General features: G+C 37.1%; 1 protein-coding gene across 2 annotated transcripts in view; it reads left to right on the top strand.

Moving 5' to 3' along the window:
• Positions 1-24,442, top strand: part of DARS1 (aspartyl-tRNA synthetase 1) — a 78,275-nt gene that overhangs the window by 26,296 nt on the left and 27,537 nt on the right. For both annotated transcript variants that reach the window (XM_023542987.2, XM_023542990.2), the window contains exons 5-7: positions 17,528-17,630; positions 21,280-21,360; positions 22,520-22,579. In XM_023542987.2, coding sequence (XP_023398755.2) covers positions 17,528-17,630; positions 21,280-21,360; positions 22,520-22,579 — 244 coding nt within the window. The remainder of the gene's footprint in view (positions 1-17,527; positions 17,631-21,279; positions 21,361-22,519; positions 22,580-24,442) is intronic.

The raw sequence follows: 24,442 nt of genomic DNA on the forward strand, positions 1-24,442 counted from the left end.
CTCCCCCCATGAGGTGTTTTTCATAAGTGTACTATGCTAATTTTTTTTTTTTTTTTTTACAGCAGTATGTAAAAGAAAATTGGTATAGTGGCACTTAGGAGAATACCTTGTGAGGGGAGGGTGTGCTTGGCAAACAAACTTAGAGAGCACATGTTATTTGTGCAAAAATATGGTATATAAGGGTATAATTCCATGTCATTTTAAAGGCCAATTTATAACTGAGAACTGCTATGGGAATTCAGCACTTTTACTACAACATATACAATTATTTTCATGCCAGCTCAAGCCAAGTGATATCCATGTTCTGTACAAATGAAAGCTTCATGGGTACCATATTTTATGCAAATAACGTGCACCTTCTGCATTTGTTTGCCCGCTGTGCCCTCCACCACAAGGTAGTTTTGTAAGCACACTATGCTAATTGATTTTTACAGCAACGTGTGGAACAGGGTTGGCATGGTGGCGCTTGTTGAGAGTGCCTCACGGGAAGGGCGTGGCCAGCAAACACGCAGAAGGCACATGTTATTTGTGTAAAAATATGGTAGTTTGAATAAAGAAACATACTGAATAAGTTGGATTTATCAGGTGGTGCTTGATACTTTAGTGATATACTGAGCTCAAAAAACCTGTACATTCAAGAAAATGTGTTAAATCTTATTTTTGTCGATATAGGGGCAATAGATAACTGTGGTGTAATATTCATACAGGAAAAAATGTTTCTAATTCCAACACTTATCAGATTTACACCTATTTGATGTAAATCTCAGTTAATAATGGTGCGTCATTAACTTTCACATGAACAGCATAGTTGTATAAAATTATCACTTGCTACTTTATTAAAATCATCATTGGTGGATTGCTCTTTGCAGAATTTTGGTTAAGAACACCCTGCCAACTCAGAACTGAAGCCACTCTTGAAGTCCACCTCTCAGCTAAAGTGTAGACAGGCCTATAAAATAAACAATAGCAGTACGAAGAACGTGCTTCTTGGTTCAGTCACGTATATGAGATCAAATGGCCAATACCTGCCCAAAAGCAAAGGTGAGAAGGCAGGAAGGGACAGGAAAACTGGACAAATGAACACAGGGAACAAAGTAAAAACGGGGAGAGTGCTGACACATTGCACGGATTGCAACCAATGTCACAAAACAATTTGTACGTAAGTTTTTGAATGAGAAACTAATTTGCACTGTAAACTTTCACCTAAAGCACAATAAAGTTTTTAAAAAAGTACAGGGAATGAAGAAACCTCAATTAAGAATTTTGGTTATGTATGAGGCTTATTTTCCTGAACCAACTTCGAAGTTAATGTTTTTTGTAATCACGAACAGGCCTTCTTCATGTTACTAGTATTGAAGTACAGCAACATTAAATATAGGGCTGAATCTGAGGCTACAACTTTATACAGTAAAGCAAATGTCAACAGTTTAGTCTTAGGAAAACTTCAGTGTTGTTAATTTGGACTTTTTATATGTTTGCTTTTGTTTTCCTTATAATTGTGATTTGATTTTAAAGTTAAGGGCCATAAACCTAATGGCACCTATACTAATTTTATATTTGTAGGTATTTAAGTAACATAATAAAGCTATTTTATCACTGAGGGTTTGTCTTAGGCTGAGTTCTCTAGAGAAGCAAAACCAGTAAAGTGTATAAATATATATAGAGACAGAGATTTATATCAAAGAAACGACTTACCCAATTATAGAGGCTGGAACATTCAAGTCTTTGAATTAGGATAGAGGCTTCTCCCGATTGACGTAGCTGCAGGGGCTGGTGAACCCAAGATCAGCAAGTTGGAAAGCAGGCTCAGCTCACAGGCTGTGAAGATCTAGGAATCCCAAGACTGGCAGGCAAGACCGCAGGGCGTCTCCTGATTCACGTAGCTGCAGGGGCTGGTGAACCCAAGGAGAGCAGGGCTCCACTCACAGGCTGTGCAGATCAATGAATCCCAAGATTGGCAGATAAGCTGATAGCTCAAGTCTGAAGAGCCAGAGGTCAGACGAACAGGAGGCAGGCGCAGGATCCAGAGTGAGCAAAAAGCCAGAACGCCTGCTTCTGTTTGGATGTAGGCCACACCTCCAAGGAAACTCCCTTTTCAACTGAGTGGCTACTCACAGCCCATCCCATTATGGGAATGATCACATACAAACACTGAGAATCATGGCCAGCGAAGTTAACACACAATCTTAACCATAATAGGGTCCCTGACATTTTTTTATTTCACTAAAGACAGCCCAAATAGTAGTTTGAGAGCCACTAGTCTGTGTCATATGGAGTAGTGCCTACTGCTTACCAAGCGTACTTTGAACTCAAAATTCTTGGGGTTTCAGTGAATAAAAATTAGTTGACTAAATAAGTCCTTATAGAACTACTAGGATGATTTAAACTATTTTTGCAAAGCACCAATGGGAAGTTGGGTGCAGTAGAAGTCCAGAGAGCCCAGAGACTTGATAAATTGTTTACTGTTGGCACATTTTAACTCATTCTTTAGAGCTATTGTCGTTGTTGTTTGCCATTGAGTCAATTTCTACTTATAGCGAACCTATATGACAGGGTGGAAACCCTGGTGGCGAGTGGTTAAGTGCTACGGCTGCTGACCAAAGGGTCGGCAGTTCGAATCCGCCAGGCACTCCTTGGAAACGCTATGGGGCAGTTCTGCTCTGTCCTATAGGGTCGCTATGAGTCGGAATCGACTCAGTGGCACTGGGTTAGGTTTTCTTGGTTATATGACAGTAGAACTGCCCTGTAGGGTTTCCTAGGCTGTAATCTTTACAGGGGCAGATCGCCAGGCCTTTTATCCTACAAAGTGACTGACGGATTCAAACTGCCAACCTTTCTTTCAGTTAGCAACTGAGCTCTTAACCGTTGCACCACCAGGGTTCCTTCTTAACGTGTGCTCCTACTTGCCTAGGAAATACAAAAGTCTGAGATCTAATGTGGTACTAATTCACTGAAATTGAAACTTACTTGACCTTATAAACCAAACTTGTGTCTTAGAATTGGCATATATATTTTTATTATCAGAAGGTAGTTTATTGTTTTTAAAAGTACTTAACATAATTTTAGTTTTGGGATGCTGTTTGAATTTAACTGGCAAATCCATGGTTTCTCATCTTTAAAACATTTAATTGATGTCACTAAAGTATTTTATATTGGTATAGTATTCAAAGAACTAGTATGTAGCACCTTTATGGTCTGTTGTCTTTTCTAACTAATCTTTTATTGCGTACTTCCCAAGATTTAAAAATTATGAATTCGAATGTGAGTGGTTATGTAGATCTGTTGAGCGTTTCTCTATTCAGTATAGTCAGATTCAGCAAATTACTCTGACAACCAGCAAGCTAGCGAATTTGCTGATAGCTTTGCTGAAAACCTTCAATACCCTAAAGTTTCTGTAAGTGTTAAATTTTTAATAATTGGTTTTTGTTGATATTAGAATATGTAACTATGCAAAAAGCAGAACTATTAAAGTGCTTAGTGTCTCACCGTTATTGATTTTTTTTATGGGGATAGTTCTGAAAAAATATGAGCTGATGATTATTTAAGTTGTAATTTTGGTCATCACCTAGCCTCTACCAACTCCCAGGCTTATCCATTCTAGTAACAAGTAACAGTCAACAGTATGTATCAATATATAGGATCTTATATATTTTAGACCTTTATTATAACAGTCTGGTATAATAAAGTACTTTGAAAACTTAAATCTGTGGTACCTAAAATATAAAATCCACTATTCATACAAAGAAAGTTATGCTGCTAACCTTCATCGTTACCTTGAATACATTGAATAGATTATGTGAGTAATGATGGGATATTCTTCAGTGACCTCTGTAACAAGTGACATATATTTTTGAGATGAAGAATCATGGGGGGGAAAAAACCCTCCCAGGACTCTTCTTGCATGTGAAATACTGTTTTTAATATTTAAGAAATTTAATTTATGAGTGAAATTCAGTGTCATGACTGACTGCCCGTGCTTTATCTTGCCATGTCTAGCATGTGTCTGGCTAGCATTTTTATACTTACCGGCGTGACTCTTCCTTATCAGTTCCCAGCACCAGGCCTGAAAGGCTCAGTGCAGTGGCCACCAGTATCTTCCCCATCTGATATACAGCTTTGCTTATAATATAATGATAAAAGCAGCAATAATAAACAAAAACCCGATGCCGTTGAGTCGATTCCAACTCAGAGCGACACGATAAGACAGATTAGAACTGCCCACATAGGGTTTCCAAGGAGGAGCTGGTGGATCCAAACCGCTGACCTTTTGGTTAGCAGTCGATTGCTCAACCACTGCACCACCAGGGCTGCTGCAGCAAGAACAGCTAACTATTGCTATATACTAAGCATGGGGCTGCTAAGTGCCGTACTTTCATTTTCTTACTTAATCCTCACAGTAGCTCTGTGAGGTGTGTATACTTTTTTTTTTTGTCCATTCTTTTGTTGTTGTTTTTGAGTGCTCTCCAGTTGATTCCATATGACAGAGTAGAACTGCCCCATAGGGCCTTCTCGGATATAATCTTTACAGAAGCAGATGGCCAGGCCCTTTACCTGTGGAATGACTGGGTAGGCTTCAACCGCCACCCTTTCGGTTAGCAGCCAAGCACTTAACCATTGTGCCACTAGGGCTCAAGCTCATTTTTACATATGAGACTTAAAATAGTAAGTATTTTGACTAAGGTCTCTTAGACTCTAGGGCTCATTCTCCCCTCACCTCTGCGTCATCCTTCTTCCCTGGGATAGGATGATGTTAGTTCGCAGCCTGCCACAGTATAGCTCTGCTCAGAATACCGCCTTTATGTAATTGAAATGTGTCGATGACTGGGAAAGGGAAGACTTTGCTTTATGCTTGACAAGTATCTTTTCTAGAGTGTGCAGTTCATTCTGATACACATCCGCAAAGAATAGATAGTTACAGTATTTGGTTTCTTGAGGGTGACACTGATTTTTTTTTTTTTTTGGCCCCAAGTCATTAAGAAGCAAAACTAATTAAAAAAAAAAAATCTAATTTTGGTTTAAAGACTATAACTGTTTAATAAAGTAATAGATTTTTTATGTTTGTTACAAATTGTTGCTAAAAACAGTTTCAAAGGAGGAATTTTTTATAAATTTTAACCGTTAGTAATACTAATGGATTTGTCTGTTTTATAAAGTGGTAGTTGCCTTCTGAAGGAATTATTCCATTGTTAAAAATTATCCTCTAAAAATAGGGGAGCACAGTAGGAGCTAAGAGTTTCATGTTTGTAATGACAGTTACTTTTCCTGAATGATTTCAGTAATAAAAATATTTGAAAGCTGTGATTATAAACATGAAGATTAAACATCACTAGAAAAATCCAATATTAATTGCATTCGTTTGTTCCTGCTTAAGCTTTTGCCTTTTTTTTTTTCCTTATCACCTGTACTGTCATTAACACAGTGCTTATTACACGTTCTTATCACTCTCATTGTTGTGAGAAACGAAGCACAAAGTGACCCGACAAAGCAGCTTTGTTATATATGCAACTGATGTGGAAAGTAAGACCACAGATGAAGAATTTTAGAATTAGAATTTATCCTTCACTACGATTCTGAAAGCAGGAAGGAAATGAAAGAATTTGGCTAGATGACTAATACTGATCCTTAACACATCAAATTGCAAGCTCCTTGTTATATACTTGTACAGATTAAAATCATCTCCAGGAATTACTCTATGATCAGTAGAAGAGATACTGGGACATTCGGGTAGTTTTTTGTAGAGATTTGCCACTATGCAGCCACTTTTGCTATAATGACATAAGCATTCCTAAAAATCACCTGCTATGCAAAATTGTGCAATAGAACCACAGGGCTTATGGGGAGAATGGAGTTAATGGGACAACACTCAAAAATTTCAATGACACATTAAAAAAAAAAAGATAACCGAATTTTCTAAGAAAAGGTTGAACAGTTTTATATATGTTAAGTGGCTAAGAAATACATAAATACTATGGTAAGTATAACACTTTACCTTGAAAAAGACCTGCTGTTTGCTTGTGAAAGTGGGCATTGGAAGAGGTACAGCTTGTAAAATGTTGTGAGATGGTGGATGGAGGCTCTCTGCAGCAGGAGGGAAAGTTGTAACAATAGTTAGGGATGGGTGTGGCCCATAACATGGGTTCCTGGAAGATCTTTGAGGTGTGTGTGTTCTGTGTACCTTTTTGCACAGCTGGGTCCCCCCAGTACAACTATCTGCATTCACTTAGTGTTTCTCACTGGTGAAATCTGGCATAAACAGACAAAAAATTCTCATTATGCTCAGATCGTTCCCTAGTGTATCAAGAGTGTTGGAACAAATCCTCATTTTCAAAACAAGTGTTATAGCAGAACCGATTGTACTCTTAAAAGAGGTCACATCGTTTGCCCAGTGAGTCTTACCTGTTTACTGGTTGCTTATATGTGGGAGTAAGAAAAAGAAAGAAGCAGAAGATGACTTAAGATTCTAGTTTGAGAAACTAAGCGAAGATAAACTGGCAATCTGGAATATGTTACCAGAATGGGTTGTGACTAATAGCCACCCTCTGGGGCTGGTATGGACCCAGCCTCTGTTAGAGCACTTGGGCAGATAAATAGTGGGTACTTCACAGCAGCGGGCTTTGTTAAGCAAGGAAGGGAGACTGGATTTGGATAGGCAGCTGGCAGTATCTACTAAGGCTGTTTATGTTGAGTGAATTGGAAAGAAGTTCCAGCCTTTCAAGTTCGTGAAAAGCCCAGATAGATTGTTGTTGAAAACAATTTTATTTTTCAGGGCAATAGTGTTCTGCCTCTCCCGTCCCAAGTCACTCCCTCATTGAAATTCCTTTTCCTCCACTCCATCTTTGTTACTCCATTTTAAACTCCAGTGGCCATTCCCTCTAACCTTCATTTCTACTCTTCCACCTCTCGTATCTCCTAATCGACTATTAGACCTCATCAAGACTTTTTAGTCTTTTGATCACTCTCTCCTGTATCTCCCAGTCTTATCAGTCCCCATCGTTACCTCACACAACCCCATGTTTCATTCCTAGAACTATTCTCACTACACCCTTATCCACTGTTCCCTTGTCTCTTTTTTTTTCTCTTGCCCTGCAAATGCCCTACAAAGTCCTGATCCCATGATCTAACACCGAGGTTAGAGAGTGTATCATGTTACTTGTGGCACTACGATTGCTTTCCAATCCTCAGCTAGGCCCGGTAGTATATTTCTTCTTTATAACGAAAATAGAGGTTTATAGGCTAGCGCCTCTGTTTTAATTGTTTCACTGACCTTCAGGATCTCCTTATCCTTTAGTTTCTAAGTTTAAATTAGAAAAAAAAGAAGAATTTGGAAAACATGTTGAGTTACATTCCTTAATATATTACTACCAGCCTTCTGTTATGATCAAGGAAACCCTGGTGGCGTAGTAGTTAAGAGCTATGGCTGCTAACCAAAAGGTCGTCAGTTCAAATCCACCAGGCGCTCCTTGAAAACCATACGGGACAATTCTACAGTCCTATAGGGTCGCTATGAGTCAGGCAGCAGCCGGTTTGATTTTTTTTATTATGATTAAAAACAGCATGTAAAAAACAACATCTGAACCAATTCTGGTGGATTCTGTTGCTTAAATAAAACAAAAATTCTTATAGATATTTTTAGCTTTCTCTAGAAATGTGAGCACAAGTGAAGCATGAGATCATTCAGGTGAATATTTAGTAACACATTCTGTTTGGGAAGCTAACCCCTTAGTGGGCCAACTAACCATTCTGCGAGGATCTTTGGTTTGGAAAATAGTGTGGACAGAAACACATCGTGTGTAAGAAAAAGGCCATTTCTAATCCCCATTTAATTTTCATTCTTAGATCGGTTTTTATGTATGAAATGCTTGCAGTTATCTTTAGCGCTTAAAAAAAAAGGGATTATTTATTCTTGAGGTGTTTCCATTTTGAAGGCTGTACTAGTCAGAGAGACTGAGCATTTGAAACATGTGAACTCATACAAAACAAAGTGGGAAAGATAATGGTATTTATATGTTAATTCCATGAGGTCGTATATTTAACTCTATTCCCTCCGGCCATATACCAGGTGGAAAAAAGCAAAGACTCCACTATTAAAAATATCAAATCAGATAGCTCCAGCTGGGGTTTCCTAATCATTTAAAAGGCAAAATGTGAGATCACTTTTAATATCTTAAGTAGATAACTATCTTAGCATTTACTTTAGTTATTAAATCTGGGGTGCTTAGCTCTTTTGCCTTAGTGACCGGATTGTACTTCTAGCAGTTTCTAGCTTTTGAATATTTTTCTTTAAAGCAGCATTGGGGCTTAATTTGGAATCAACTGTTTTTCTCCAAATTATCTGTCCTAGGAATACCCAATTCATCAATATACTAATCCAAAAAGTTGACTCACTAATTAAGTGCCACAGGACTCTTCAACACATTTTAATCAATTTGTTGGAAAGATCAGTTTTCTCACGGTTGAATGCGTATATAAATGAAGCAACTGTGAATGAATTACACCGGAAGGTTGGCACATCTCATTCCCTACAGAGCTTTAAGAACAGGTTCTTAATTGTGTATCTGAAATGGCTTGAGGTCTTTAAATGAAATTTGTCTGCAAGCAGGAAGATGGAATTCCTATCGAAGCCTCTGTTTCTGGATCTGCATCATATATTGACATTAATCATCAGATATTTAGTAGCTGTTGGTTGGAGTTAAGGTGGAGATTTTTTCTTTAAATTTTTTTTCTATTTAGTGCCATTTTAATCAGAGTAGTTTGTGTTAGTTATGGTTCAGTCTTATAAAGACAGTTTTTTTTGTTTAAAGGCAGCCCTGGTGGCCTTTTTTATATTGACTACTATAAGAATCACAAAGACTATAAACACCAGTTCTTAAAGTTGAAAGCTGAAGTTTCGTAGTTACTACTATGAACGGCTTCAATTAAGATAAACGGTAGTTTTTAAAGTTAAAAATTATATTTTGCTATTGTGTTTACACAACTCATTCCCTTCCAATCGTAGATGTTTCGATTCTGAAAATAAGGCTTATTTGGTACTGTTACTTGTATACACGTTTTCATTTTCTTCGTATTAGTCATTGTGTTTAAGGGTTTTATTGGTAACTTGTGAGTCACGAGTATGTTTCTCATTCTCTAATGAGTCACCTAACTGCATGCAAGTTTGTTTATTTCCTTTCAAAATCTTTCACCTAAAAATAGATATTTTACTAATTGGTAAATTAAATTTTCAGTTTGCTGCATTAACTATTAGATCTGGAAAATATCAGTACTCAGAAGTTTCATTTATGGAAAACTTTTATTTAGGCCCAACTCTGAGCCAAGCACTCTGCTGGCCTTGGGTATACAATGATAGATATATAAAACCAAACCAAACCCATTGCCATTGAGTCAATTCCAATTCATAGCGACCCTATAGGACAGGGTAGAACTACCCTGTAGGTTTTCCACAGAGCAGCTGGTGGATTTGAACTGCCAGCCTTTCGATTAGCAGCCAAGCTCTTAACCACTGCACCACCAGGACGCCATGTAATATATATATAAATACACACCTCACGTTTGTCATGTACAGTAGATATATATATTAATATTCATATGATACATACACATATAAGGAACTTAATTTTGGGAGAGAGCAAAGATAAACAGCTGCATGCAGAGACATGTTACAGGTGCTGTTTAAGTAGGACTACATATTGTCTGTAGTTGAGACCCAGAGGGAGCATCCATGTGGGTAAGTTGGGGAACGTAGGCTAAATCATTATACTGTCATATATTGCAGCTCTTTGAACAGTTGTACCTAAATGGTTTATACCTCTCTGTTGGAACGGGGTACTAATGTATTAGAGGAGAGAATAAACTTCTATACTTAGCCCTGTTCAATTCAACAGCTGTATTGAAAACTTAAAGAAGTTTTTAAGAAATAGGTCTGCAACCAGGTGTCATAAATTCCAAATGCTTTACGGTATGTATTCTTCTAGTTAAATATAACTTTTAAGTAATGACTTCATACTGTTTTATTCAGAAATTCTGCTGAATTTCTGTTGAGGCTGGCCACAAAAGCAGGATATCAAGATACATCAGCATTTAAACCAAATGATTAACGTTTACCCTAGACCAAAGATGAGAAGGCTAGGGAGCACAGGAAGCTAGATTAATGGAAACAGAACAACCAAAATGGAAATAACAAGAATGCTGATATATTGTGAAGAATATACTCAGTGTCACTGTACAATATGTATAAAAATTGTTAAATGAGAACCTAATTTCCTGTGTAAACTTTCACCAAAAACACAAATTTTTTTTAAAAAGATACATCAGCATTACTGGGGAAGATATGTTTCTAGGGCATTTTGGAAATTATTAGTGAAGGGTCTGTGACTCTGCGTTTCTTTCGCATGGACTGTAATATGGCAGCTCGTGAACTTCTAAAAATGAGAATGTATTATCTGAAAGTGAGTTGATGATGGGTTACTGTATTTAGAATTGTTGCCAATTTGTATGTCCATAACAGTAGAGTCTAGAGCAATAATCAGTAAATGGTCTTCCTCTGTGATCTTAGGCTAATTACTTAACCTTCTAGAGTCTTAGTTTTCTCATCTGTAAAACGGTGTTATTACATACCTTGTAGGTCTTCGTGAAGTTTAAATGAAATGGTGTATTTGTAAAGCGCTTCACAGAGGAGCTGGAACATAAAAGGAAATTGCTAAGTGATAATGGGAATAATACTATGTTAGATATTTACGTATTACTATCAGTTTCATTTGAGCTGTAAAAATGAAACTGCGCTAGCTTCTTCATTATTTAAAAAGATAAAAACTACAAAAGAATGAGCACAGCTACTTTAAGAGGGTGATAAAATTTATGAAGCATCCTGTATCTTCTGCAGTTGAGAAAAAATGTGGAGGAATAGAAACAAACAGTAAACAGTGATTATAGGAAGTAGAGGGTTGGATATTTATATGTTTATTTAGCATTTGAAATCTGGATAATAAGTATATTCTTTTTTGTCTTTGTTTGTTTTCTCAGTACCTAGTATGATATACCTTGAAAGAAGGTGAATGTCTTCAGGCGTAGGTGATATAACCCTCCCACAGTAAATCCTTTTTTCACTGTTGAAGGCGCTTCCACAGGGTAGTTTGCTTAGAAAATATTTGTAAAAGACAATGGTTCTGGCTAGATAGATTAGAATTGCATCCACTTGTAAGGACTCAGAAGGCCCCTGCTTATTTCCCCAGACTCATTGATCATTTCTTTACTCCAACAAAATGGAGCTACTTTTCACATACTGTTCCCTCTACTTAGAACAGTTTCCCCTCACTTATCTTATTTTTCCCTCACCTTTGCCTAGCTAACTCTTTATTTTTTTAATATATTTATTTTTATTGTGGTAAAATACGTATAACAAAAATTTTCTGTTTCAACTCTGAAGTGTACAATTCAGTGACATTAATCACATTCACATGTTGTGCAGCCTTCACCACGATCTATTTCTAAGTTTTCATCACCCCAGACAGAAACTCTGTGCTCATTAATAGCTCCCAAACCCCCCTCCTCCCAGTCCCTGGAAATCTGTGATCTATTTTTTGTCTCCGTGAATTTGCCTACTTTAGATATTTCATATAAATGAAATCATACAATATTTGTCCTTTTGTGGCGGACTTATTTCACTCAACATGGTGTTTTCAGCATTCATGTTGTAGCATATATCTGAATTACATTCCTTATGGCTGAGTGATATTCCAGTGTATGTATATGCCACATTTGTTTATCCATCCATCTGTTGATGGACACTTGGGTTGTTTCCCACTTTTTGTCTATTGTGAATAATGCTTCAGTGAACATTGGCATGTAAGTATCTCTTTGAGTACCTGCTTTCAGTTCTTTGGGTTATGTGTATATCTCTGGGGAATGAAATTACTGGCTTAGGTAGTAATTCTGTGTTCTCCGTAGCAGCTGTACCATTTTTCATTCCTACCAGCAGTGTATATAGGTTCTAATTTCACTGCATCCTTGCCAATACTTATCTTCCCTTTTTTTTGCTATAGCCATCCTAGTGGGTGTGAAGTGATAGCTCATTGTGATTTTGATTTGCATTGCCCTAATAACTAATGATGTTGAGTATCTTCTCATGTGCTTATTGGTCATTTGTGTATTTTCTTTGGAGAGATGCCTATTCAAGTCCTTTGCTCATCTTTAAATTGGATTATTTTTTGTTGTTGAGTTGTAGAAGTTCTTTATATATTCAGGAAATTAAACCCTTATCAGATACATGATTTGCAAATATTTGTTCCCATTCTATAGGCTGTCCTCTCATTTTCTTGAAAATGTCCTTTGATGCACAAAAGTTTTTAAATTTGATCAAGTTCATTTTATCTATTTTGTGTTTTATTGTTTGTGCTTTTAGTGCCATGTCTAAGAATCCATTGCCAAATTTAGGGTCCTAAAGGTGTACCCCTATGTTTTCTTCTAAGAGTTTTACCACTTTAGATCTTATGTTTCGATCTTTTTTAGAGTTAATTTTACATGGTATGAGATAGGGCTCCAACTTCTCTTCTTTTGCATCTGGAATTGCAGTTGTCTCACCACCATTTTGAGGAGATTATTCTTTGCCCTATTAAATAGATTTGGCACCCTTGTTGAAAATCATTTGACCATAGACGTATGGGTTTATTTCTGGACTCTCAGTTCTATTCCACTGATCTATATTCTGTCTAATAAGTGTATTATTTTATAATAAGAAAAAAATAATAGAAACTATTTTTAAAAGTATTTTCAAAAGTAACTTAAAATCATGAGAGCAAACTGCCATTTCCCATCCTGCACTGATGAGGGGTAGCCTGGATTAGAGGTGATTTTTCATCACCTTACTCTGGGACACAGCAGCGAGAGATGGATGAACTACTTCTTCCCCAGCCATGTTTCTCCACCATTTATATGCAAGATGGCCATCTCTGAATAGAGTTATGTGCTGTTACGTATTTTCTCACCTATCTCTTATATGAAAATGATGCTTTCACCAGAGACTAATTAATCAACTCCAACAGCCTTTTCTCAACCCTCATGGTTCTCTACCCCATGGTCTCCAACGTATGATTTGCTCAAGATTAGCCTTTGAGGGAAAGGAAATAATTGAACTTCTATTTCTTTCTTTTTTTGTTGTTAAAAAGGTAAGAAAGAATTGAGTTTTTCTAATAGTTATAGATAAACACCAGGTCCATCACTTGGATTGCATCCTAGAAGGTCATGTTTCACGTGTATTTGAGGCACCCTGAAGGAAGAGTGCAAGGGCTTCCAGTAACACAGAGTTGCTGACACCGGTTCCCTCACTCTTTGGTTCACTTTCAGTCTATTGTAACCAATTGCAGTTTACTGTGCCTGGTTAACTGGGCTTTTGGGATTATATTGTTTTACTAAACTGAGAAGATGGACAAGTGGTTTAAAAGGATTTGTATAAAGAAACCACAGATTGGTTTAATTTGGGGGAAGAGGGGACAACATTTAAAAAAAATACAGCATTACTCACTAGTGAGTTATTTTAGGCGACAAAGCTTCCTCCTTCAAGTACTGAAACAATTGTAACAGGATCTTTGAAGCCTATTGTACATATTCCTCCTTTTTAAACAAACACTTGTTATTGGTTGCTGTCGATTCCGAATCATGGTGACCCCACATGTGCAGAATAGAGCTCCTGCATAGAGTTTTCAAGGCTGTGACCTTTCCGAAGCAGATCGCCAAGCCTGTCTTCCAAGGCACCTCTAGGTGGGTTGGAATTGCCAACCTTTCAGCTAATGGTGGAGCGCTTCAGTGTTTGCACCACCCAGGGACTCAGACAAAGACTACTGCATATATTAAACATTTTCTTAATGACAGAAGGCCCTTATCATGAACATCTGTTAGTGTGGTAAGTTATAATATGACTATTGGCCTCTTTGCTGTGTGGGTTGTTTTTTTTGGGGGGGGGGGGGTTGTGTGTATACCACAGCAGTCAGCGGTTCCTAACGCAACAGTATGCCCACTTCTAATAGTTCCTCCAGATTTTTTTTAAGTTTGCCACTTCTTACGGGTTGTAGATATGAGAACTGATAATCAAGCTTGACAGAATGACAGATGATGAAAGTGTCGTGAAGTTATTAGTGAGAGATCCTACATAGTAAAGTGTGTGGCGTTCATGTTGGAAAGATGGAGTGCTAGTCCTTCAGATAACTGGCTACTGTCTGTTTTTCCCTCAAGTTGCACATTTTATAGTACTTCATGTTATTTATAAATCATTTGTTTAAAGAAAACTTTGTAGCCAACTCAAAATATTGTTATAAAATGCTTTATATAAAGAATGATGCTTTTTACAATTTTATAAAGACAATTTTAGTTAGAACTACACTATTAAATTGACAATTGACAGTTCCTAATGGATGACATGAAATCTGTTGTGCCTGTTAGCTAGAGCATTTTTAATATCTAGGCTGTACTAATTCATCTTATTTGTAGAGTGATTAATTATATGGAGGGTCAAAAGGGTGGTTGGAAGATGAAAGAGGTCTAAAACACAATGCAGTGATAGTGTGTTTTTTAGGGTGGTAATAAGAAAAGTAGCTGAGTTAGCTCTTGAAAAGATGTGTTTAATTTACTTCATCCATTTCTCCTGCAACAAAATAGTTCCCAGGAGTTCCTCTGCTTTCCACTGTGGATATTTTTTTTCCTGCCACATCCTCTGTAAAAACCCAAGGTCTTTAGTTGCTGGCTAGATGTAACCTTTTTCACAGTATGGGCATAGTGGCATATTAGTTTCAGAATGTAAAGCTGAAATCTTAATATGGTCTCTTTATGATAGCAGTCAGGCTGTGGTATATATACTTTCAAGTACTGTGCCACCTTAACATACAATGCCAGTTAAAGTCATATTAAATAGACTGCAGTCAAAGTGGAATTTTATCCCCTTACTGACAGTAGCTTATCCACATATTCCTATCCCACTTGTATTAACTCCAATTGACTCTGATTTTTGTATTGCATTGACGCTAGTGTATATAAAACCCTCATATAACCCTTTACTAGTCCTAGCTAGCAACTTCTTGCTAACTCTTTTCCACAAATCTGATCCCATATTTGTTTTAACGTTTTTTACCTCTGTATTCACGCATGTTTGTAAATACGTAGGCGTAAGTATAGATAGAGATGTGGGTGTAGATGTAGATATAGAGATGTTAGAGCTAAATTATCCAAGGTTTAAAAAATATGGAATGATTTTATTAGTGGTTAATAGGCTCTTACAACTGCTAGGTATAATAAGGGGTAATACTGAGATTGGAAGGGGCCAAATAATTTAAGTATTGTCTATATCTGATTAATCCTGCCTTCTTTCCGATTGATTCAGTAGACTAATTTGTGATAGCAGTTTAGCACGGGCCCTAGCTTAAGAAATAGGTTGTGTTTTCAGAAGTTCTTTTGTAGGTAAATTGTTTGGTACTGGAAATTATGTTAAAAATTGTTGTTTTCTAGTCTAGTTGATAGGGTATTTAGCATATAATACTACTGAATTAAATAAAGTATTAAGGGTAGGCTTGGTTTCAAGTTTCAGGTCCTGGGTAAAAAGAGTCATCTGGTACTTGAGACAGGAAGACCAAATTGGACCTACAGCTAAAAAAAAAAACCATTGCTGTCGAGTCGATTCCAACTCATAGCAACCCTATAGGGCAGAGTAGAACTGCCCCATATGATTTCCAAGGAATGCCTGGTGGATTCGAACTGCCAGCCTCTTGGTTAGCCGCCGTAGCTCCTCCCTTGGGCAAAGATGCCTTTCACCACATTCCAGCTTCTTTCTGAAAGGGTACTAACTTGTCCTTGAGAGTAGATGTGTTTAACTTCAGTTGGCTTGAAGAAGACTGATAATGGAAGATACAGAGGGCCAGCAGAGTCCTCCTCCTAGGAATTCGAAAGGGATAAGGTAATGAGGTAAGAGAACCAAGAGGTCCAGGGACATAGCTGGACTGTAGCGGGATGCAGCTCTGGGTGGCAGGTCAGGGAAGGTTACTTGATGAAGCCATACAATGATCAGTGAGGAAGAGAAAAACTTGCCTCATGGAAACATGTGAGGTAAACAGACAACTCTCAGGAGGCCTGAACCATATACTCACAGAACAAGTTTACTCATGCAAATTGGTGAGGCAACTGGGAAGTGGCAGTCATACTGAGTGAAGATTTGAAATCACTGGGTTGCCAAGACTGGAGAGGCCTTTTAACAGTAAACTGCAGCCTCTTGGTCCCTTGAGGCCTCAGAGTAGCCTTATCTTAGCCCACCAACTACCTTTTTTCCCATCATGAACTCTGAGTTTCTTCAGTACCCCAGATTTTAGCTAGATATTAGGCAGTAGCTCTAGTGCAGGGGTCTTATGAGAGTGTCAAGATATATGTATACTGTTTTTTTTTTTTTTTTTTAAGGTAGTCAATAACATGTATTACAGAATTCTAGGTAGTGTAGCAAAGTGAAGTGAAAATTCTTCGTCGCTCTTCACCTATCACCCTCATTATGATCCTTTTCCAAACCTGAGTGAATGTTCATTGAAATGGATTGTGGTGTTCGCTTGTGTAAAATAAGCACTGTCAAATTTGTGGAATCTTGTCTAATAATACAATGGTTTCAGAGGACCCAATTTCTCATCACAACAAACAGGATTTTTCCTATGAAAGTTAAATCTTATTCTTTTCCTCAAATTGCGACACATTCTGCCAGTACAAAAATATACACAAAAGTAAAACTAGTACATTTTCTATGGGAATCACCACTTTGGATTATACCTTTTCCCCATTGGTTATATATTGGCAATCTAAAAATAATCAATTGGTGTGTTTAATAAACTACTTTGTAGAGTTTATTTTCCAGAATTTGAGTGTCTTGTGTTTAAGTTCGTTATGTAGTTTAACTACCCAGGAGATGCATTTATTTTATACTCAAGTATATAGTAAGCTTCATATAGGTATTCTTTGGAGTGGGAGTATACAATCCAGCAGCCTGTCTGTCGTGAAATCCAGTGGTACAGTGTACCCAGAAACTACAGGAGATGAGAATGTAATTGCAAAACAACACCCTAATGTCCCCTTATTACCTTCAAATCTTTTCAGTTGACTTTCTTCTATTATTTAATTCCATTACATGCTAGTAATTGCATTTATTGAGGCCAGTGTTTCTAGTTATAGGAAATGCTGACCTTAGTAAATCTGAAATATAAGGAGAGAAATGTTCCTTAATAAATAATTGAAAGACTCTCCCAGTTTTCAAAATTCAGGGCTGGTACTGTTGCCTTTTATGTATTGTATAAGTGATAACTAAATATGACATCTAAAAAATCATTTCTTCAAGGAGCCTCACAAAATAACGCTACATAATAGCTTATTATAAGTAGGTTAAATAAACTGGCTTTATCTCAAGTGGCTTACTGTATTAAAGAGTTTAATATATTCAGCTTTACTGCTGAAACAACAAATGAGTTCTGACACATCTGATGAGATGACTAAAGTTGAGTTTTTTTTTTTTTAACAGCATCAACAAAGAAAGCATCGTGGACGTGGAAGGCATTGTGAGAAAAGTGAATCAGAAAATTGGAAGCTGTACACAGCAAGATGTTGAGTTACACGTTCAAAAGGTAATTTTTTTCAGAATATAACACTATGCACGGATACAGATTTGAGTAGTTCTTATAACTTCATACCACATCTTTGTGTTCTTAATAATTGGAATTGATGTAAAATACTGAGATTTATAAATTGATTACTGAATCAGTCAGCTTTTGGTATATAACAGACCATGCCAATACATGTGGCTTAAGACAACAAACATTTATTTTTTTACGATTCTGAGTTGGGCTGTTGAGGCTGAGCCCACCTTGAATGACTCACCTCTGCTCCACATGACATTGACTGGGCTCACTGATGTACCTGGGACATCTCTCCCTGTGGTCTCTCATCCTGCAGGCTAACAGCCCAGGCCTATTCACATGGTTCCAGTAGGGTTCCCAGCAGCAAGAGAAGAAAGGCCTAGTGTGCAGGCACTTTTCAAGCTTCTTTTTGTGTTGTTTGCTGTATATCCCATTGGCCAAAGCAAGTCACATGGCAAAACTCAGATTTAAGGGGTGGAAAAATAGATTCCATCTCTTAATGGAGGAGAGGCAGCATGCTTGCAATGGGACATGCATTCAGAGACAGGAGGAATTATTACAACCATTTTGCAAAGAATCTCCCATAGTCACATAGGTAAAGTATAAAACACAACTAAAAAGCTTTTTTCACTATTATGAGTCCATCTTGCAGTATATTTTCTTCTTCTGATGTGATTCTAAATGTTGATGAGTTATAATAATTCTTAATTATATCCACTGCAGTCATATTTCTGAAATTCTACAGTATAGAGAAGCCAAGAGGTAGCATCATACTGGTCTTTTATTCTAACACTAACTTTTTTTTGTATAAGACATGTCCCCCATCTGTTTTCTTCTCAGGCATAAAAACTGAAAGTGCTTATTATCATTGACTTTTAGAATACCACAGGTGAATTCATCCGTATTTACTACTGTTCAAATAACCCTGCAAATTTGAACCTGCAAATTTCTGTGTGTGTGTGTGTACACACATATGTAAGAGACAGGGCAGATGGACAGATTCAGAGAGAGAGACCTACACATAAACACTGTTTAACTGGAATTCGTTGTCATGGAACTTATCAAGGCTTAGAAAATCTTGTATTTTTTACTGGCCTAATTTGCCATATTACTTTGTTTTCTTTGTGTGAGTCTCATTTTGAACTAACCCCACCAGGAAGTCTTATTTCCTAGTAAAGGCAAGCTAACCAAAGAACAAGAGTAGAGATAAAAAATAAATTAATCCATTTATGCTGACTGAGAAAGACAACCCTCCTTCTTCCAAGTAAGATATTTTTTTCAATAGTTCAACAAATAAAATTATATTGATGAGCACAAGTAAATATGCTGCTAAAATATCCTTATTGTCTAGCATACAGTATAACCCTAATAAATGTTAATAAGAAATAAAATCTAAAGAGCTTACAGGCAAATTTTGACTTAGTAAAAATAATTATGAAGTATCTTACAAAGCATAAAATATTGTATACTAAATAGAATCATAATAAGCAATGACTTTGCCTTACATTTATTTACTTTTCAGCCAGCAAAGTTATTGAATATTCGAGTTATGATGAACCACACTTACAACTGTCTGTTTTATGGAGGTTTTTGTACATCATACCGTTAGTGATATGTACTGCATACAGTGTGGAAGCACGTAATGTGCTGATGTTATCATTCTCAGATGTTCACTCACAGATGTTCAATTTTATGATTTACTGTTCAGAACACTGCCACATAGATTTAGTTTTGTGAACTAAATCAGGGACTTCAGTTGCTTGAAAACATGGATCCACATACTGATTATTTTGGTAAACTCAGTAGGCAGATTCAGGAAGCAGTGAGATGTTACCTGAAAATATATGAAGAAAGAAAGAAAAGGACCATACAAACAAATTCCACTAATTTACTGATTGGAAACACCCTCCCTACTCCCAGGAATAATCCGGATGATCCAGAGCCCTCCACAAGTGGAGTTACTACCACAGCTGACAGATGCCAGGGCCGCCCTGCTCTTCATCATCAGACTAGATTTCTATGATTTGTGTATTTTTTATGTATAGATCCCTAGTGGCATGGTGGTTAGGAGTTCAGCTGCTATCTCATGAAAAGGTCAGCAGTTCGAATGTACCAGCTCCCCCTTGAAAACCCTATAAGGCAGCTCTCCTCTTTCCTATAGGGTCTGTGTGAGTTGGAATTGACTTGATGGCAATGGGTTTGGTTTTTTGTTTTTTATGTATCAAAATATATCTGTAAGTTTATATGTAACATTTTCAACCCCTAAAGACAAAGATCAGGTTTATAATTATATTGATAATAAAAGGCAATAATAATGAAAATTAAAACAACAAAAAAGGAGGTATTCTTTTTTTTTATTCAACCCATGTCAGAACTGACTTACAACTGAGTCGTCAGAATGGAACCCCATTGTAAGCCGGGGACTACGTGTGTGTGTGTGTGTGTGTGTGTGTGTGTGTACTTTGTACTAGGTACTGTATGAAGTTCTGGGAATCCAAGTGCTCATAACCTAATGAAGAAGATGATGAATTTCCACTAGTTCTAAAGTCGATGAGGTAGCTGTTCAGGTCTCCAACTTTGGACTGAAGATCAGGTTTGTATTAACTTGTCAAAGGGTTGTCCCACAACTTGGGTATAGGAGGTTGTGACAAAGAATTCCATCCTACCGTGAGAACCAGAGCATCTTCCTGACGCTTTCTTCAAGTCTCTGATCTGAAGACTAAATGTGATACAGTGGAAGAACATAATTCCCTTTCCTGAATTACAACTCAAGGCGACTCTGTGGGACAGAATAGAACTGCCCCACAGGGTTTCCAAGGCTGAAATCTTAATGAAAGCAGACTGCCACACCATTAAAAAAAGGGGCTAACTAACAGAGTAACTTTTTTTTCTTAAAGAGTAACCAAAAAACCCTAGCTCAGTCTTTTTTGATGTGGCTACTTTTTATCACTAAAATGAGTGAATATTGAGCGATTTTAACAACGTAAAGGAATATCCTTTGTCTGTGGCAGCTCCCATCCAGTAGAAATGAGATGTAACATGATTGATGAGAGAAGGCAGTGAAGGGATATTTGGGAAGAGAATGAGAAAAACAAGAACAGGTATAGTAGACTTGGACTAAATTTGGTCTTAGTGGTAGAAACAGCCAAATGCCATTAGCAATAATAATAACTGACATGTTAATGGTCCCCCAAATTAGCACAGTGTTTTCACGTTCATTACTCCATTTGATTCTTCCAGCAGACCTCATTTTACAGAGTAGAACACTGATGTTCTGAGGTTAAGTGATTTGCCTCAGGACAGCTTTTATACGACACAGCAGGACCTTAAGCCCAAACCCTTGACCCCAGTGCTCTTTCTTACTTATTACATTTGTGTGTGCCTTAGAGTTTATAAACTATTTGTATATATATTATTTCATCTGATTGTTCTAACAGCTCAGAAAGGTAGGCAAGAGATATTATCTCAATTTTATAGATGAAAAATGTGTGCCATCTTGTTTGATTTTAGCAAGTAGTGTCATTACAGAGATCTGTAAACAGTGCTTCGCATTTAGGTCAACTGCAGACTGTTTTTTAAACAAAACATATCAGGTTTCCTGGGTTTCATATTGTTTTTGTTGATATTTCGCTTTCAGATTTATGTGATCAGTTTGGCTGAACCCCGCCTGCCCCTGCAGCTGGACGATGCCATTCGGCCTGAAGTGGAAGGAGAAGAGGTGAAAATTATACCTTTGAAACCTTGTGCTTAGTTTGCAAAACACTGAAAACCTGATGTCCTACTTCTGTATTAAGGGTCCCTGTGAACTGCTTTGAGCTTCATTTTTATTTAAATTCACTTGCATCAGCAGTTCTCAAAATTTGGTCTCAGGCTCTTTTTAAACTCTTAAAAATGAACCCCCAAAATTTTCGTTTATGTGGATACATCTATTGATATTCACAGAATTAGAAATCAAAAATGAGAAAATTTTTAAATGTCAGTTAATTAAAAAATATATAAATATATTGTTTATGTATTACTTTTATATAAATAATAAATAACATGTTTATGAAAAACAACTATTTTCCTAAACAAAAAATAATTTAGCGTCAAGAGTAGGATTGCTTTATGTTTCACATTTCTACAAATCTCTGTAATGTGTAGCTTAACAGACAACTGGATTCCCTTATCTTCTTCTGCATTTGTTCTCTTGTGATATCACACATCACGTAGCCTCTGGAAAACTCCCTTAGTATGCTCAGGAGAGAATGGGAGTGAAAAAGTGTTATTGTGAAATAGGTAAAACTTCATGGACTCCCTGAAAGAGTCTCAGGGACCTTTCAGGGATCCCCAAACTACACTTTGAGAACTGCCTCACAGAATTTCCAAGACTGTAATCTTTATGAAAGCAGATTGCCACATCTTTCTCCCTCGGAGCAGGTGGTGGGTTCAAACTGCTGACCTTTGAGTTAGCAGCTGAGCTCTGAACTACTGCACAACCAGGGCTCCTTATCAGCCTGGCCCTAGCAGGTAGAATCCAGGAATCAATAAAGATGCAAATAGTTAATTCTCTTATGTCCCCATAATGAGGTAAGGCTTTTGGTAGTGGGGGAGGGGCATGGAAAGCATTAATGTCTGTTTATTCTCATTTCCCCTCCTTTCATTTCTCTCTCTTTTATCCTGGTCCCTCATCTTGAGACAGGAAGCCTGAGGTATAATGAGGAAAGATTAAAGTGATATAAGTAATTTGAAAAAAAAAAAAAATTTTTTTTTTTTGAAAGGGACACGATATTGACACCCTCCCCTCCATTCTCACTAAAAGGAAACGTGGCTTCTAAAAGGGTTTTTGTAGTATTAAAAAAAATGAGTAAAATCTGCTTTTTCATTTTTTTTTTTAGGAAGGAAGAGCTACTGTTAACCAGGATACAAGACTAGACAACAGAGTCATTGACCTTAGGGTATGCCTCATTTATTTATTAAATGGTGTGATTGTGTTGAAGTCAGGATGGGCATGGGTGTCGTATCTGTCTCAGGCTTATAAAACTAATTGGTATTTACCTATATGTACATATGATTAGATAAGGACAAAACAGTTTACATTTCTGGCTGACCCATTCCCTGAAAAAGAACCGTAGGCAACAGAGGCAGTCAAGTAATAGTTCACAGGCTATTGACTTCGTTCGTTTTAAAATGGCAAAGTAGCACGAAACCAGTAAATTGACTTGCTTCCAGGTGATGCCTATTTTGGACACGTTGTTCTGCAAGTGGGAAATTAACCATTAACATCACTGCAATATCGTGAAGGAAATTATATCCACACTTTAGGACAACCAGGTGGAGATGAGTAATTAATGCTTCAATACTTTGATGTTTGATCTGAGCCCAGAATTAATAATAAAGAAGTAGTTGGCCTTCGTGGTTGTATAAGCCTTATGGGTCTTCTGTTTCCCCTTCTGGTTTGATTGCAAGTGAAAGACTTTAATGGTTTCATCATTGTAGTAAAACCAGTGTCATCTTGCTTTCTTAATATTTAGACCACATCTTCCTCCTTTATTTAAATATTCCACCTAACACTCGACTTCTTGTTACCTTAAGTGACGCTGCAATCTTATGTGTTTGTCCTTATCATGTATGTTCATGTGTTACTCCTGATTACTTGCATTAAAAAGTTGGAGGAGAATTTGGCAGTACCGGACCCATATGGCAGCAGGTAGCGCTGTAGACTGAGCGTTGTGTTCTGTGCTTTGCCCTGCACACTCAGGAAGTATCATTCATTTATTTCATTTATTTTGTCAGACCCTTGTAAGCATTCATGTTGTTAATCTCTACTTTGACTTTACGTTGTGTATATTAGTAACTTTAAATCTTTAAGCACTTCAGTTATGTCTAAATTCCTATGTAATTTAAGCAAAAACCAGCTCTTTTATAGAGTCTCAGTTTGGCAAAGTCAAGAGTTAGAAAAAAGGGCACAATTGCCCTTCTCCTGTACTGATTTCTAATGTAGCCCAGCTTTTCTCTCATATAATGTGTTATCTTCTCTGAATTTTCGAGGCAGGTGAACTGATTAGAAATTACTCCATTATTCAGCCCCCAAAAATGTTAAAGCAGTTTTCATTCCTGGAAAAGTCTGAATTGAAATGTATTTGGCACCTTTTGTGTACATACCACTCCCCCAGCTCAGATTCTGGATCACTGTGATGACTTAGCCCTGGCCTCATCTTTATAGGATAAACCAAAAAAAAAACCAAACCCACTGCCATCGAGTCGATTCTGACTCATAGCGACCCTATAGGACAGAGTAGAACTGCCCCATAGAGTTTCCAAGGAGCGTCTGGCAGATTCGAACTGCTGACCTTTTGGTTAGCAGCCATAGCACTTAACCATTACGCCACCAGGGTTTCCCTTTATAGGATAGCACATTATTATTAGGGTTTTCTATTAACCTCTTATAGAAGAATTCCATTTGCATCCGAATCATTCTCTTTATTTCTCCTCACTCTTGGGTACAGGTGAAGTTAGACAAATAAAGGTATTATATATTTAGTATTCCCTTTTGGGGAAAAAAAAAATTTTTTTTTCCTTGGGAATCATTCTTCAAATAAATACTTTCAAGAAGAAAATGGATTACTTTAGTTGGTTCAAAACTGTAGCCTGTTTCTTTAAACCTGCCGTACTAAGCTGTTAATTTAGTAAACAGAATATTTATTGTGTTCATGTAATAAGTTTCATAGTATGTAAACACTGTTAGTCAATATTGACCACCTTCACGGAGCTTGTAATTTTGTTTGGGTCTCCTTTTTAGTGTGGTCATACCCTCCCTT

Source organism: Loxodonta africana, chromosome 6, assembly GCF_030014295.1.
Source record: "Loxodonta africana isolate mLoxAfr1 chromosome 6, mLoxAfr1.hap2, whole genome shotgun sequence".
NCBI lineage: Eukaryota > Metazoa > Chordata > Mammalia > Proboscidea > Elephantidae > Loxodonta > Loxodonta africana.